The sequence below is a fragment of the Aulostomus chinensis genome, chromosome 22 (genome assembly GCF_037954235.1).
Source record: "Aulostomus chinensis isolate RoL2024-O1b breed Wild chromosome 22, RoL_Achi_v1.0, whole genome shotgun sequence".
Taxonomy (NCBI): domain Eukaryota; kingdom Metazoa; phylum Chordata; class Actinopteri; order Syngnathiformes; family Aulostomidae; genus Aulostomus; species Aulostomus chinensis.
In genome coordinates, this window is record NC_141341.1 from 21,055,001 (window position 1) to 21,072,806 (window position 17,806).

At 46.5% G+C, this 17,806-nt stretch overlaps 2 protein-coding genes across 3 annotated transcripts in view; one reads left to right on the forward strand and one right to left on the reverse strand.

Annotated features, from left to right (window-relative positions):
* The window catches only part of ube2ql1 (ubiquitin conjugating enzyme E2 QL1), a 13,900-nt gene extending 2,349 nt beyond the window's left edge, over positions 1–11,551 (reverse strand). Inside the window, exons 1-2 of the mRNA XM_086193804.1 lie at positions 11,394–11,551; positions 10,084–11,050 (exon numbers count right to left, since the gene is read on the reverse strand). Coding sequence (XP_086049930.1) covers positions 10,084–10,839 — 756 coding nt within the window. The 5' untranslated portion in view covers positions 10,840–11,050; positions 11,394–11,551. The remainder of the gene's footprint in view (positions 1–10,083; positions 11,051–11,393) is intronic.
* A 1,783-nt stretch (positions 11,552–13,334) lies between these two features.
* On the forward strand, positions 13,335–15,786 carry med10 (mediator complex subunit 10). 2 transcript variants are annotated; one of them, XM_086192854.1, is made up of 4 exons: positions 13,335–13,574; positions 13,653–13,736; positions 14,341–14,446; positions 15,149–15,786. In XM_086192854.1, exons 1-4 carry the CDS (start codon positions 13,453–13,455, stop codon positions 15,242–15,244), a joined length of 408 nt encoding a protein of 135 aa, XP_086048980.1. In that variant the 5' UTR covers positions 13,335–13,452; the 3' UTR covers positions 15,245–15,786. The 2 variants fall into 2 exon arrangements, with proteins under 2 accessions (XP_086048980.1, XP_086048981.1); XM_086192855.1 differs by having other exon boundaries at positions 13,336–13,574; positions 14,344–14,446.
* Positions 15,787–17,806: the final 2,020 nt, after the last annotated feature.

A 17,806-nucleotide genomic window follows, 5' to 3' on the forward strand; every position in this document is an offset into this window, starting at 1 on the left:
AGCACCCCTGCTTTACGCTGTCCACGTTTGCCAATCCATTCCTTCGGCCACACTCTTCCTTTTTTTTGTTTGTTTTTTTCACTACATAGTAACGCACAAACGACCTGGAGGGCTGTGTTCTGCTCCGCGTCCATGTTTACAATGAAAAGGAGCGTGTGCTGCGTACAAGAGTTTCCTGGCCAGCTGGGCAGTCGGCCACACCTACTGACGGGGAAAATCGTGTAGTCTGAACACTCCCGTCCACTGACAAATCTTGTAGTGTGAACAGCAGCCTGATTGAGCTTCGGGTGGTGTGAACAGCAGGGCGAGTTGCTGACAAAAAAAGTTGTGTAGTCTGGACAGGGCTTAAAAGCTGCACTACAGCTTTCTATGGAAGCAGCAGAGCAGGAAAGAAAAGTTGACAGTACCCCCCCCCCCCCATAATGAGATAAAGACAAGCTACACCAGGAAGCCTTGCACCACCGTCCAAAACAGTACTTCACCAACGTCTCCAGCAGCGTATGTATACCGCTAGCTAGCTTTGGTTAAAGTCACCATCCCTTCATGTGACACTTACTCTTGTAGCACCAGGCAAACTTCAGGAACTGGAACCACAGGAAATCTCTATTTTTGCTAAGAGTGACAGCAGTTGCAGGGAGTTCCGGTGAAAATGTGCTAGCGCTGTTCTTTAAGCCTCCACCAACAATTGGAACTCGAGTTAATGGAACGCCAGCTTTTTGAGAAATCTCTTTCATGCCGTCCTCCTGGAGCCAGACAAGAGGACACATACTCATGACTCCTCTGCAGCTTTATGGAGCTGAGACCCTCAGAGAGCAGCTGACTGCTAGTTAGCTTAGCACAAGCAATAGTAACGGAGGTAAGGAGTAGCATCCCCCCTCCGAAGGACCACAAGGTTCAGGTCCAGGATTTGTTTCGTTTCACTGGCCAAAGACACAATCATTACACCCACTGCTTTTGTAAGGAAAGTAGTTCCGGCTATGTGTCTGATTCTAAAATGGCAAAGTTTAATTTCACATTTCATATTCAATTTTTTGCACAGCCCTGGTGTTATAAAGATGGAGGTATGCTAACACTTCCAATCCACGACCATTCATTGCAGTGAGTGGAGTTTCTGCTCCAAAATTCACACATAGTGGAGAGAGGGATTATAATCTAATTTATTTCGAAATAAATTTACACAATTAAAATTAAGAGAGGTTTGCCTCTTGTCTTGAGAACTCATCTGTTGTCCCATAAACGGTCTCTTCATTTCTCTTTGAATTATTTCCATTAATGAAAAAACCTCGTGAAAACGCCGTCTTTGTGCAGCGCTCGTTTTACACGATGATCTCAGTCTCTGGATCTTCTTCAGTATCATTCTAAGAAAACTACAAGGCCAACATGTCCGAATGTGATGGGTGGGATCCTGACAAACATTGTCTGATCTGAGGAAACACGCTCCTGCATTCAACAGCCTCTGGACGCTGTCTGTGTCTTTGCCAAGCTTTTCTTGAGTATCGACATTTCTCACACCGCACATACAGCGAGACGCGTGGAAGACCTGGACGGTGATGTTGACAGGAAAAGTGTTCTGAATCTCAGCTGACCAACATTAGAGGGATGTTTGAAGGCGGGGAAAGATCTTTGACGACATCAGCATCAGTCATAAGTGAAAACCGCAACAGCGAGATAAGCCAAGGCCATTAGCAGCCTCTGCAGTGGAGGGAAAAGGTTGTAAATATGACTGGAAAACAAATACTGGGGCATAAAACTGGAAGGGATGTCAGTCCATTTAATGAGTCTTATCAGTTGTTATCGCTACAGATGGAGCGAACTCCAGCTACCAGCAGGCGGATGTTAACTGTTACTACTCATCAATGCTACCAATACAGGAAGTGTGTCAAACAGAGCTCTAAAATTAATGATTTATAGCTACAGTTCTGACTTCTACTGCTGCATGACAATGTCAACAGCTCAAAGACACTCTGACTCGTGGTTGGCTGCAAGCGGGGAGAGAACCAGGAAAGAGGTGAAGGGACCAGGATGTTGTGTGGCGGTGGCATGAGGTGTGACGACACCAGAGAAACAACGCCGCGTAAATCAGTTGGCTGGGCAACGCTCAACAACGTCACGCCACAGTCGCTGGGTACAGTGTAGTGTAGCCACATGATATCATTCTGCTAACGTTAGCCCATTATATTCGGCATAGGTGGTGCTTGGCTCTGTGATGAGGTGACGGTGCTCTGGCAAAATAACAATATGTTCAATTCAGGAAACTTTACATATTCATATTTGTGGTATGTCTTGATAATTATTCACAGAAGGAACCCAACCAACCTGCTTCATCGCAAATCTTCGCTCATTTTCAGCGTGCAGGTTGCTGCTCGCTTGCTAGCTCCCTCGTTTTTTGTTGTTTCACGTAGCAAGAGGGACTTGCAGTCAGTGTTTGAGTCCAGTTCTGGTTCTTGTTTTAACGCAGCACTTCCCCACATTGACCTCCCTGAGGATTTCTTCAATTGAATGTTTTTGTGTAGTGACCATTTATTTCAAGAAGCTGTTTCACGATAATAAGATTTACCACAAAACATCATGATCCACCAACAGAGCTCTACGCCGTGGAACCAGGGACTTCATGCGCCCGTCATGATGTGACTCTCATGGACTTTCTTTTCATGCTAGTCACTTTCAGCGCTATAACTGACAACTGTTGTGACACGTCGCTCTATGAAGACAGAACCGAATGGTGCTGCAGCATAAATGCAGACGCAGACATCTGACGTGTAAATTCTACAGCAAAGGTGTTTTGAATGAGGTGTTACAGCGCTCTGACATCACCTCTCCCACAGGCGTTGATTTCTACCTCCACCGGTGGATTTGAGGGGCAGCGATCTGGTTTCTCATTCTTTGATAGGCAGTGGGGTGTAGCAGGGGTGTAACACTCATATTTGTGTGAAAGAGGCTCTTGTTTCCATGTAATTTGTCACAGAGGTGCGGCGGTGGTGTACCTCTGTGACATTTCCTGTATGTCTATTCATTCCCTTCTGCTTCCCACTTCCTCATCATGTAATCCACATCATGTGATTTACTTCTTCCCTTTGGTCACTGGGGTTACAAGAGAGTGTGTGTCTGTCAAACTACGACAGGCCCCGCCCAAATCCAGACCTCCTACATTCAGCGTGAAAAACATCTCCCCCAGGTCAATGTGACATACGGCTTCTGTGAGGAAGCCATTTTCACCTCCCTGCCTCCCTTACACACCAAGACTAATAATAAACGTGGCATGTCAGGGGGTGGTGGGATGGAGAAGAAAGGTGCGGGCGGGCCGGCGTCGCCTGTGATGGTCACACTGTTGTTGGCAGCATTGCTTCCCTGAAGAAGAGCGTGTGGGAGGATGAATAGTAGAAGTAACAATGGCCTTCACATTCGCAGCCTGAGATGGAGAGACGAAGCCACGGTGTGATTCATTCCAGAGTGACTCTGAAGTGGATCATGACGTGTAGAATCACCCCAGAAACACGAGTCATCACAAAGCAACGGTCGTGACCGACAGCTCGTCCTTCCGTCGCCACGATCACAGCACCGCCCCCTCCAGCTTCACGAGCGGAGACGACGGCACTTTACCAATGCTACCGAAACTGATCAAGTTCTTCTGAATGCGCAGCAGTGCAGCACACGCAATCCTGCAACTGTGTGCTTGTATCCTGCTTTATTTCTACTTTGCTTGCTATTACGATCTTACAAACCTTTACTCTCACTTAGTTGCAAAGAACTGTGGGTCTTTGGGCTGCTAGCTTTTGAAATGTCAGTCACTTCTACTCGACTGAGCCAGAAATGTCACGGACGGCTACAAACCCCTGAAAAATAAGACAAACTGTCTGAATGGTGAGGTACAACTGCAGGCAGGTTTTACTCTACACGCTGGTTTTATTTACCTGGTTACACCGGTTTTATTTATTTAATGAGAACAAACTTAGCCGTTAGAGTTTTGGTAATTATAAATTCATATAATCCTCTTCGGCTTTATTTAGAGCTCAATGTTGAGGTCGATCGCGGACCTTCGTCAGAACAAAGAGGCTGAAATGCTGAGCACCACCAAACAACTGTGAGAGGAGAATCGAAAATGTACAGGAAGTGACATCGTGGCATATCTACTGCTACGGACAGGGAGCGTCCAAGAGTGTGCATGATGTTTTCTCACTGTTAAAAAACATTTAGACACAAAATATAGCAAAAAAAATTCAATCTTATGCTCCAATTGTAGAGACGTTCATGACGGATCAACAGCAGGGCTTCTCTCGCATGGTGGAGCAAACCACTGTCTTTAACGGCCTAAAACAAACAAGTAAAAAACAAAATGGCTGACCGCTATGGGTTGCTAGCTTACTCTGGTGCTAATTTAAACATGGTATTCCTTAGTTTCACCTGGAAATGGACTTTTCTGCCATAACAAAGAGAAATTCTAGATTTGTACGAATCTTAATTGATTATCTTCAAGGTTTCGGGCCAAGGACAGAAGCCTAACGAAGCTGATCACGTGGCGACCACCAGTGCATCCTGAGATAATCATTCTACAGTCACGAGCTGAGTTACCTTTCAGTTCCACAGAACAAAGATGTTTTCTTTGTCTCTCGATGGCTAAACCAGCTTCTTCTAAATGCAGCATCTCTGAAGATGACAGCATTAAATAAGTGACTACAGACACGGCTGTGCCTCTGGTTGAATGCAGGGCTGGACTCCGCATGTGTATTCCTGTAGTCGTCCAAGTTTGGAATAAAACAACAACTTCTTTGCTGGCTGCCATGTCGCCACACGCTTGAATCCAAGTTGAGCTGCTTTCATGTTAAATCTGAACTATTCCCTTGACACAGTACGAAGGTGAAAAAGATCAGTTACTCTCTTTATACAGCGTCTGCCTCACCATCAACTCACACATCTGGTTAAATCTCAGTTCTCTACTTCCGTGACATGTGATGGACGATGGATGGACGACCTGCTCGGTTGTCGCGCCAGGACACGGTGGCGGGGATGAAGGGAGATGAGGTGAATGATCCGGAGATTAGCACTACAGTTTCCATCCCTGTTACAAGGCTGGCCTCATTTCACTGCTGAGCTCAGTGACGCTCTCAATTTGACACTCTTACCTCCAACGCGCGTGCAAACCCACACACACACACACACACACACACACACACACACACACACACACACACACACAAACACACAGAGTCACTTGTCTTATTATTTCTTCTCATGTTTCCATCAATTGCTGCTACAAATGTCCACCATGACACGCCATTTCATCACATATTGATTCTGACACGTGAAACAGCCCCGATGAAGCTGACTGAGACGATGGCGTGAGGCAGTGTCGAATCTGAGCTGGATTTGTGGAAACCGACCCCTTAGTGCACTCGTGTGGAGAATGTGTGACTCAGTGGGTGACTCAGACTCGCTCTCTCTTCCTCTCCTTTGCAGAGCCACAATAGAAAGACAACATCCTCTTTTCATCCCCACACTCTTCAAACTCTGCAGCACCCAAATCTGCTGTCGTACAAATTACCCAGACTGCACTGCAACTGGTGATGCACCTCGTTATCCATGCACACCTCTATGGCTTCTGTCACCTTCTCAATGTGGTGGTTTATGTCTATCAGTAAAAATTACACACATGTGATTACCATGGCGATGGATGTTGAGGAGGAACACACCTTGAGTTGTGATGTTGCTGTGAGCATCATTGATTTCCTGCCTTTGAGGACAACATGGAATTTTCTGTGTGTGTGTGTGCGCGTGAAGAAAAAGAATGTATGTGTCACAGACGGGGTGAGGGAAATTACACTTGTGAATGTGTGTATTGATGCACAAATACACACAAAAGCCTGAAAGGGGGAAATTGAGCCTAAATTATCACCATTGTGCTTGCAGTCATCAAAAAAGAGAGTGGTTCTGAATCTGCCCTCGTGAGAAGGGACAAAGCTTGCGAGCACGGGGGGGGGGGGGGGGCAGCGCCATGTCAGTGTTTATCTATTTCAGCTAAGCTTGTTGAGAGAGACCCACTTGTGCAAAGCGGCTGCTGGGTCATTGTATGAATGGAGATCAGTCAATGGGCAGAGCAGGAAAGACCCCAGTGCATGTTGGGAATCAACTGTGGGGAAGGAGGGGGGGGGGGGGGGGGGTTGCGTAACGCAGACATGTGCATGGAGAGGTCAGGATAAACAAACAGCAATCGATGGCACTGTCATCATCCTCCTCATCAGATGGAGAAGGAGAGCCCCTCTGGGACGGCCCGCCGGGTCATCAAAGGTTAAAACTAGGTTCTTCTTTGTCTCGTTTTAATTCAATTATCTAAATTGTGGCTCTGTACTTGTGCAGCAACACTCGCTAGCATTCGCCTTCAATCAATACGAAAATGAGCATCAACAGAGTGATAAAAGTCATAGGACACTTGCTTACTGATGATGTCATCCTCGGCTCGAAAGAGAAAATCTCAGTCTGCGGTGAAGTTTGATTCCTGTAGCATTGTGGGAAATGTAGGCCCCAGAGCTTGTAAGAACTAACTCCTGGATATCTCTGCCGTTCATGTTTGAGTTTGTTTCATATGACATTTATGAACTGCTGGAATCAAAACTTGATCTTAAATTCCATCTAGTAATCACATCCAGGACTGCAGCTGATAATGATCTAATTATCCAGTGTAGAAACAGTGTAGATAACCAAATAATCTCTTAATGGTAAAACATTAATTTGCCAGAGCTTAGCACTCGGGTGGGTGGCAGCACCTTGACTTTGATAGCCAAAAGCAATACTTTTAATTTTTAGATATCAAGTAAAGCCCATTTGAGCCACTTTACGACTTTCTCTTGTGTTTCTCAGCTCCTCGTCATTTTCAAACACTCAGAACATTTTCACACCACGAAAATACAAACCAGTCTGCCAAGATGAGGTTGAACTAAGTGTCTCTGGTTCGGCGCTTCGCATTTTTTTTCGCTCAACAGTTTGACAACATGGCAGGTAAGGAGTGACAAGCAGGCTGCTGTCCGTGCTCCACAGCAGGAACGCTTGATGTCAGATCCATCAAGATCTCGATGTACTGGCCACTGCTTGGCCCACAAGCAGATGATATTTCGCTCGCAGTGATTTCAAACACTGATTACCGGAAAACGATTATGAGATTTTTTTTTTTTAACCTGCGAGTTTCCCTTTAAAATGAACAATGAAGAAGGTGCATTTGTATTAGGAGTTGCAATAATTCATCATTTAATTGAGTGAAAGAAAAAATTGACCAACTATTTGGATGATCGATTATCGTTTTGGTCTTTTTCAAGCTTAAAATATCAAATATTTGCAGGTTCCAGACTCTTGAATTTGAAGATTCGCTACTTTATGACAGAAGATTAACAGTTTGGGCGTTTGGGACTGTTGGGCAGACCTAAGAAGCAATTTGGGCACATTTTATAGACTTCATCAATTAAATATGAAAGCAATCTGTAGTTGCAGGTTTATTATATTTTACTAAGATAGTTAAGTTAGCACAAATGAGATGCAACATTTTTTTTATTTCCTCCAATACTTCATGTTTAGGAAACAGAAAGAAATCTCATTTTGAGACACAAATTTAGCCGATGGAGGCCAGTTTAGTCTTTAGAATGTAGACTTGGAAGCAGAACTTCACCCAAAAACATATTTTTACTTTCAAGTTCTCACAAGTAGAAGTCTTGAGTTCATAGAGACATCTTTTCCCCTCCTGCATTACTTCTTTGAATCAAGAATGCATAAAGAGCCAGCCACATATTTTAAGCTTGAAGTTTGGTGGCTACCAACAAAAAAACTGCCCAAAACTGTAAGTTTACAGACTCGGAAGCGCACAACCCACGATCACTCTGTTTTAAAGGTGAACGAGCACTGATGAGCGCAAGTGTTCCAGTTCAACTGAACACTCTGGCTGGTCGCTCGCCGCAACTGTGAATGAGCCCTGAACTGGACAAAGAAGACAGGGATTCTACTGGATGATGCGTTTGAGTTTGTAAATGCACGTTTTGTGGCAGCATTGCTATTGTTTTGTTTCTATTGTTAGCCATAAATCGCCATTAGCTTCGAGCCACATTTTCGTAGCCTGCTCTTTCTGCGTTCTCACAAAGACGTAGTGCAGGAGACGCGTATATGTGAGCTCGTTTAGACAGCGTATGCTTTTTGTGCTCTCTTTAATCATGTGTTCCCTAAACACTGTTGTACAGGGAGCAGCGCAGCAGCACAGATCGATGACCAGACCGGCTCTCAGGGAACACGAGGCTGCTCTCGGACTTACGTTTTCGACACTCTGAGCAACACTGTGGCCTTAATCCACCGTCATAGCGGATAGATTACACGGTGACAAAGAGTGTCTTAAAATAAGCTGCTAATGGCCTTTATTTCAGTCGTTCCTCTAAGAAAAACTCACCTCCAATGCATTCTCACTTCAGCTGTATAGGTGTGTGTGCGTGCGTGCGTGTGTGTGTGCGCGCGCTCCCCCTCAGCTGCAGGCAAAGACACGTCTGCTGACTTTCATCTCACCACTCAGTCACTGTGCGTTTCCCCTCACTCTAAAAATAGAGGGGGCTTCTAAACAAGCCATCAACTCCTGCATGATGAATAAACATACTCATCTATCTGTAGGTATAAATAGCTCTGACAGGAGCGGTGCATGAGAGGAAAGAGAAAATTAGGGAACGCAAGCGCTGAAAGACACAAACGCACGCACACACATGCACACACACACACACACACACACACACACACACACACACACACACACACAGAAATAATTAATCAATATTGTTTCCATTAGTGAACTGGAGGAGGAAGACACTTCACCATAATTAGGGAGCTCTGTAGAGCTTCTACCTCAGGCAGCAAATCAAGATGAGTGCACACACACACACACACACACACACACACACACACACACACACACACACACACACACACACTGGGTTCAATGATTATGAATTGTAACGATGCCTAATGACCACAGATGATGAGGAAATAATATTACATCACTAAAGACAAAACCCCAGTAAAACTGGGAGGTCTGAGCAGGAGACTCCAGCGACGTTTATGTAAGGTTCCTGCACTGCTGACATCAAAGCGCCACTGAGGAGCAACACTCTTCTGACAAAACCCAGCAGTGAATTTTGAACAATTCAAATGCAGCTTTTTCTTCTAGGGAGGAAAATCTATGGAGGGTTTAAACGATTATAGCCTGCAGTGCCTGTGGAGATGCAGCCATTTCCATTGGAACTGGCGAGCCGCTGTTCCTGCTGCTGCTGCTGCAGTGCACCGAGGCTGGGAAAACAGATTTGACAGGATTACATAATCCAGTTGGTCACTGGCCACTGTTGGTAGGTAGGCTACCTGCTGTGCCTATTTTCCACCCATCATCACACGCCTTGCACAATGAAACAGATCCTCCCTCATAATAATCGGATAAAAGTGCAGATATGATGAGACGGCATCTAGACCCTCCGTGGCGTGGCAGCAGGGCTTTGTTGTCAGAGGACGCTGATTTACTGAGGCGATAAAAGGAGAGCAAAGCAGCACTGCAGAGAAGCATCAGGGAGACGCTGCATGAAATGGCTGCCGTGAAGTCACATAAAGATTAATAATATTCACAATCATGGGTTTGCTGGCAGCGGAGAGGAGGGGGTGAGGAGAGAGCGGCCTGTATGGTACAGTGCAGCACCTATAACTCACTTCACCAGAAAAAAAAAGAACATAGACTGTTCCTCCGCTCCAAATAGGACAGGGATTCCAAATATTCACAAGAACCTCACGGACATAATCAATAAATGTATCTTTGTAAATTCATCTAATAGCTTTGAGAGTAAATGTAAGTTCATCCACATTAATCTAAGCCTTTACAGAGGTGGACGTTGCTGCCATACATGCGTAAAACTCATTTTACGCGTTAATTACGCATGACGCACGAATGCCTGACGTGACAAGTCCTTTCCAGCGCGTGTCATGACTGCCGCTGGATGACCTAAACATGATTAACATGCTGATGATGTTCCACACAAGGCCCCTCGAGCCACCCGTCCACCCGCCAACCCTCCATCCTCCCCTCACCTGTCCTTTTACGAGGCTGGCGGCAAACTGCCTCATGACCGCCTCCACCGTGTAGGCGCTGGACCAGCCGCGGGGGGTCAACAGCTCCATGCAAATGGCCCCCCCGTCCAGAACGTAGCCGTTCTCCAACCTGGGCGACAGGACTCGCATGAACGGCGGCGAGAAGGGGAAATTGTCGGGGAAGGTGACGTTGAGCAGAATGAACTCGGTGCTGGTCTCTTTCATGTCCTGCCACAGCGCCGAGTCCTTGTCCACCTGGTGCAGCTTGACGTTCCAGTCGTACAGGTTGTCCTCCACCAGCTCCACCGTGATGAAGTTGTCCCCTAACCTCCTGATCTCCTGCAGCTCCTTCATCAGCCGCCGTGTCCGGACCTGGGTGCAGTGTTGCCGGTGAGGCGCCAGCGGTGGTATGGAGGCGGCGCTGGTCGCTTTACTCCCGCCACCGCCGCCTCCGCCTCCGCCTCCTCCGCCTCCTCCTCCTCCTCCTCCTCCTCCTCCCGTCTGCTGCTTCTCCTTCGCATCCTTGCCCTGCTTATCCCTGCCGGACGGCTTGTCCTTGCCGTGCTGGTCCAGCTTCCTCGCCTTGATCTCCGGGGTGCTCAGGATGTTGGCTTCGTTGGCGGTCTGACAGTGTTTGTTGGTGTTGTTCTTCTGGTTCCCCTTGGTGCCCTTTAATGAGCCCTGGTGGTGCTTCGGGTCCTCGGTGTCTCGGTCGTGCAGACGGATCAGACCGATTTTCCGCAGTAGGGTGGCCATAATTTTTATAGATCTATATTTCTCCGCCTGTCCCCCCGCAGAGGGGCGAGATTCACCCTTTCGAGTCGGTTTCCGTTCGCGGAGACGACCTCTATTGATGCCGGCTGTGTTCTGTACCGCAAATCTCCCTCGGTTCACTGCAGCCTCGGGATGATCGGAACCGGGAGCCTGAGCTGTTCTCTCCTCAGCGCATCATCTCGCTGCGTCGTGACTGGCGGGGAAGGAACACAAACAAGCGGTTAATCGCTCACTTAGGAGCAGCAATCAAATATTAACCGAATATCTCCCACAAGTGCAGCATCATGACTGCCTGTCACCTTATAAGAGCGCGTCAGAGCAGAGACACCGCACACACAACCTCTACCAGGCGCGTCACGCACCTATGGACCTATGACTGACAACAAGGCTCGCTATTCAGGTTCTACATCGCAAAATGCCTCCCAGTCCGATGAGGTCATACAAAATCGGCTATAAATTAACGATATCCTTCATGTCGTCCTGCACACACGGTCCTAGCGTCAAACCCAGCTGCCCCGGCAGCAGCCTGTGCTTACCGAAAGTGTGAAATGTCCGTTACGTCCCGCGATTACGACCGGCCCGGTGTTCGAAGTGTCCACCATCCAAGAGACCTGCCGCCGATCTGAGCTGCAGCAGTGAGGAGGAGGCAGGAGAGGGAGAGACGGTCATGTGTGCGCAGCTGCAGCAGCCCCGGCGTTAATGCAGGAGAGTACGAGCCAGCCCCCGGTAATCCTTCACTCGCAGCTCACTGCTCTCACCCGGTGAGCGGCGCCGCGCTGCATTTCAAAATAAAAGCTCCTGAGAAGGAGGCAAAACGAAATTGGGCATTCAGTGATGGACTAGATTTACAAATGCTATCACATGACTTAAAGGTTTGATTTGCCATTGAATATTTGTACTTTCTATAATCCAAGTATGGCACGGTGCAGGAATGAGTCCTCCACCTCAAAAGTAACTTAGAATTTTTTAACGTCCGGTTCCCGCCCTTCAACATCAATGCATTTTTTTTCAAGGGATTTTTGGTGAAATACCTGCAATAAAAGTGGTTCACACCTCATCTTTATCTATGTAACTGTTCTAGAGAGGAGAACTCATCCCTGACCAAAGCAACCGTGAGGCTGGAAGCCTTGAGGGTCTTAAAACAACAGCTGCTAACAGTGAAAGGCTGGGAGCAGCAGGACCGGGAGGCTGAGGAGGCCAAAGCCAACCCTGGTGCTGAGGCAGTCAGGCGGCCCTGGACGGAGTGTGTTTGGTACAATGACAGCATTCTAGCTACATTTACACACACAGTAGAACTTGTTCCCACAAACTCAAGCATTTGAACAATTTTGTGGATGCAAATTAATCAAATTGTGGGAACAAGTTTTACTGTGAGGCCACAAATCAATCCAGTCATTAGAAAAATGTAAATCTTGTGGTTACAACTTGCATTTTGTTTTTGACTCTATGGTGGCCCACAGGAGAAGTTTGCCCCGAAGGCTTTCTGGCAGAAAGCCCCTTTGACTCTGCGTCAGGCAGAGGTTGGGTTCAAAAGGACATCATAGTTCAAGTTAAAATAGAAGCTTAGACAAAGGCCTCCAGTTAGAAGATTCTGTGTCAGAGGCAAACTCCTCCGTTGTGCCCTACGGTCGCTGCAGGGCTCCATAATCAGACGCTACTGTATGATGCTACTTCCTGTTTACTTCTAATGCTGCTCATCTTGATGTCACCTACAAGGAAGCCGGCTTGGAGCGAGCTAACTTTGCCTCCTGTCAGGATCGTCTTCTATTGTTCCACCCACCGCTCACGTGCCTGGTAAAGGTTTCTCAACCTGCGGCACAGCCTGACATTCATCCTGAGCTTATGACAGGCATTAAACACATTGGTATCGTAAAATAATCATGCTTATTATCAATGATCCACACAAAAGGATGTTTTTATTGAAATAAAATAAATAAAAGTAATAATAATAAACAGGTTTAATAAATAAAAATAAAATAAATCATATATAGTAAAAAAAGAAGATGGAATTGCAATTTCAGATTGAAAAAGTGATGAGCAGTACAAAGGTCATACAGCACTGCCTGCTGTTTTATTGTATTATTGTTTTTTATTTTATCCAATGGTAAATTCAACATGTGAATCCCCCGTGTAGATAAACTGGTAGATAAATTCCGTGGGTTGAGACACGGTTGTTTGAACGTGTAGCCTGTTCCCCATCAGCTCGATTCCCAGTGTATTCACTTCGCTGCTTGGTCAACTTGGCGGTTTGTTTCGTGTCAGCTTCTGATTTTCTCTTTCTTCTTCTCTTTCCAGGAGACGCTGCTGGTGGAGCAACAGCCATTTTAACGATGAGCTGCAGCAGCTTTATTATGGTCCTGACAAAGAAGTCGTTTCCTTGTTGGCGGCACGACGTTTTCACACATTTACTGTCGGAAAACGGCATCTTCATGGTGGGGCGTCACCATGGCAGCGAGCAAGAAGCAGCGCCATTGGCGGTTGGACTGCCGTAAAGCACTCCATCGCTGTAGATGTCGTATTGTCGGTGGCCGTCGGTAAACAGCGAGGAGCGATTCGTCTCTATGTCTGTCCGCGGTTCAGTAAAACTAAGTTAACATGGCTGAAAAGGTCGACAACCTAGAGGAGCATCTGGAGAAGTTTATTGAGAACATCCGACAGTTAGGAATCATCGTCAGCGACTTCCAGCCGAGCAGCCAGCCTGGACTCAACCAGAAACTGTGAGTCATGTTTTAGCAGGCTGCCTGAATCCGTCACCTGTGCGTTAGCGACGTGTTGAGCTACTTTTCCCTTTTCAGAAATTTCATGATATCTGGACTGCAGGACATCGAGAAGTGTCGTCAGCAGCTGCACGAGATTAACGTCCCGCTGGAGGTCTTCGAGTGAGTCCAACCCGCCGGGTCGTTGAGCTCCAGCTGCCGCTCAGCTCCGCTGCGGATGCTCGCCAGACTCCCTTGGAGAAACGGCCTGTTTTACTCAGCATTCCTCGGCCAACCGTTGGCGAATGTTACGCTCCCCTCTGGAGTATTTCGAGTCATTTAAGATGTCGCCTTATATTGTCGCCTAAACTAAGGGCAGAAAAACTGTGTATTTCTTTAATTTTAGTCATTAATTGTTTTGTATTAATTCAATTTACGTCAGAGCAATATTTTAATAATATTTGATCTTATTTTACACACTTTTACGCTGTCTTAATAGTTCTTTGGTAAGCTTTATAATGCAAATATGCTGAACTATTAAAGAGAAGTATTCGTCACATTAATCAGCCCCAACAGTTAGTAAAATAATCAGAATGTTGGTTTCGCATCTAGATACACTTTTTTTTTCATCGCTGATAGAATAGTTTAATTGATCAATGGCTGAAAAATGTGGGGAAATTGTAATAAAATGGCGATTCTTTTGACTGATACTGCAGTTGTGGTATGATTCATGTGTGCTTCACGGCTTTGTCAGGCTTCTCTGGGCTGATGGTGTGTTGTGTTTAAGTAGATACATCGACCAAGGCAGAAACCCTCAGCTGTACACCAAGGAGTGTCTGGAACGAGCCTTGGCCAGGAACGAGCAGGTCAAAGGAAAGATCGACACTTTGACGGTGAGAGCGAATCCCAGGGTCCCTCCCTGAGATTAAAGAGCTGAGATGCTAGTAGGACCCGGAAGTTGCCACGAAATGGAAAATACTTTCAGTGCAGTTTTACGTCAGGATCCCCGTTTGTTTCCTTCCCGTCAAAACAAGTTTGATGTCTCGCCCGATGGAAACCTCCATCCATCGTGTGATACGCAGTGGCCCCAAAAGATAATTTCCTGACGTGCTGATTGTGAAAAAAGGGACTGTGTAAGGGTTGGGAGGGCAGAGGTGAGGGTTTGAGGGTACGGCACGACTCCTGTCATTGTCAGAACTTGATCCATCCAGTCTGATAACATTGGGGAAGTCTAGAAGAAAGCACATTCAGTTCTATCTGCTTACGGAATCGCCAGTTAACCTACGTGAGAAGTCCCTTCCTCGCTGGAGCTTGAAAGTTGTAGTGTCACATAGGAGAAGTCTTGGTGGAACATCAAAAGTTTTGGGAACAAGGGACCAGATTCAGGACCCCATTCCCGGTTTCTTGAGCGCCTTGAGTCCTTGAGTAAGAAACTAAGCACCGCTGTGCCATTCCTCCTCCTTACTGTCGACATGCTCATGTTTTTTATTTTCTTGATGGCTTCCTCTTTTTGAAAATGTGTCAAACGTGCAATATTTTTGTCTGTTTCCCTCAACGTTTATAACCTCTAAATCAATGTCTGTGCACTGTTACAGAAATTCAAGAGTCTTCTCATCTCGGAGCTCAGCAAAGTCTTCCCAGAGGACATGGCGAGATATAAAGCTATACATGGAGACGACTCCCCTTCCTAGTGCCCGCTGCACCATGACCCCTGACCTTTCAACCTTAGACTCTTGAATTCCAGGGTTGGGTGGGGTTTGACCAAGCAGGTGGTCACTAGCTCTTACTGTTTCTCATCGATGTTCCGATGCCGTTGCTGACCGGCATCCTGAGGGGGGAGGATGGTGTCCTGCTCAGCAGCCTGATGTCACCGCTGTCCTCTTCTCTCGTTATCAAAAACTTCCCCTGGGCTGGAGAGGGAAGCTCTTGTTGACGCGTTGTCGCGGGTCCCAGCTGTTCCGAAGACAACGCTGCGCAGCGCCATTCTTGACGCCATCGGCCGCACCCCCAGTTTACTGAGACTCTTTTAACGCTGGATGATGTTTGTGCAGCGTACGTTTGTACCACATGCAGTTCTGAAGATTTTGTATGAAGCTCAGGTTTCTATCGGCTGTGGCGTTGATCCATGAATGCTAAAGTTCTTTGAGTCTGTGCCTGATCACATGACTTAGTCCACTCTTTATTTGTAACTCCTTTGTATCAGAATTTTTGTTAATAAATCATTGTTGTCAAAGTCTCGATGTGCTTTGTCCGTTGAATCTCAACACAAAATCTTTTTGTAGTATAATGAATACATCGATATTTCACCTCAGCACGATAACCAAGTGCTTCTTGCTGGATTATCAAAGCACTGTTTAGTTTTTTTGCAGTCGTGATTGCACAGCCTTGTTCCACTGACTTTGCAGGACTGGCCAAAATTCTGTGCCATGATACTTGCGTTTAAAAGGTATTTTTCCAGTTTCACTTTCTAAAACGCTTTGTGTGTGAGGAGGGGGACCGTGACCCTTGACCTTGGACTGGATATTCTGGGGTGCAGGTGATGTGGTCCTGGGTGTGGGGGAGTTCTGGATCTACAGGGCGTACACCGATGCAGCTATGGAGAGGATTTACTTGTAAGGTTCCCCATCATTCTTTTGGGCGGTTCCTCAACGACTGTGGTGTCCTTGACAGAAATAAAAGTCAGTGACTTCAAAAGGAAAACACAAAACTGGTGAACGAGTGAAGTTCTGGCTCTTTGCGTTCGCCTCCAGGCCCGCTTGTGGACGATGCTGATCACTGTCAGCTCCAAGTACCACTACGTTTGAGGGAGCGCTCTCAAGTCTTGTGAGGTAAATCATATCTTTTATGTCTGTTGAAAATAAATGAAGATTACTCAGATTTTCCAAATCAAAATGGCATCAAATGAATTTTATTTTACAATTCTTAGCATGGAGATCATTTCCCAAGGGTTAAGGTGAGCGTGCGGGGCTCTGACATGAGCTCATGCGTCGGCGGACGCTTGCAGATGACCTCCATGGACGCGATGATGCTTCAGCCACGTGGAATGATCCAGCTCAAGTGTCCCCATCAGAAGCTCTAACATTCCACCAGCACACATTCTGTATGGGTCAGTCAGATCAGGACAGACACTCTGGATAGACAGGTTGCATCGTCAGGCCAACATGGCTCCTCCCACTTTGGCTAGACTGTGATGTCACGCCCCTCCCCTCACCCCGGAGGACTCGTCCTCTGGGGCAGAAGGAGGGAAATGAGCCCTGTTATTGGTTTGTGATCTATGGAGCAGGGTAATATAGTCAGGCCTCCTCGCTGGCTCTCATCTGTCCCCGAGGATTTCTGGACACGTCTGTCATTTAGTCAACCCTGTTTCAGTCAGACCACAACGACCATTTTATAGCGGTGGCGGTGGCGGTGGCGGTATCATGGAGGAGTCTCATTTGCTTTCTCAGTCTAGTTTTGCTTGGAGGCTCACTGGCATATTATCATACTTATACTATTAACATACTATTATCGTACATACTACTACTTAAATTTTTCTCTGAATTTATTTGCATTTATTTTATCTTATCATTTAATTATTTGATTTGATTTTGACCGTGAACATCGATGAACATTTCAGCTTCTGAATCCACGTGGATGAGCCAGTCAGCCAGAGGGCTAATTGTCATTGCTAGTGCCTTGCAAGTCCACAATACTACTGCCATTGCTACTACCACTACAACTACTACTACTACTACTAATACTATTACTACTAATATTAATAATAACACCAATATCACCAGATCATGATAAAACATTGGGGCACCTGGTCCAAGGGAGTTGACCCGCTTGCTGCCCTGGACTGCTGGATGGGGACACTGCACAGCAGGTCTCCCACGTCACACCTTCATGTGCCTGCATGGAGGACCATGTAGCAGCTTCATGGAAAGGGAAGTGGACCAGGATCGTGTAAATATAAACTAAAGCCCTGTGCTATGTAGCAGCAGGGCCAACGTAGCCCCAGTTGTTAAAACAGATGAAAGATAGTCGTTAAATTTTAAATGAATCCAAAAATGAATGTGTTAGGATAAATGATGCTGTGCAACTTGTCTGCATCACGACCTGTGGGGTTAGTGGGGGTCGTAAGATCCTGGTGCCTTTCTTTTGGGGATCAGGGCCTTCATTTTGATCTCACCTACACACCTGTAAGTTTCACGACTGGCTGTTGTCAGTGGGACAGGTTACTGGGTCTGAAGCTGCAGCTGCTTGGACTGGGG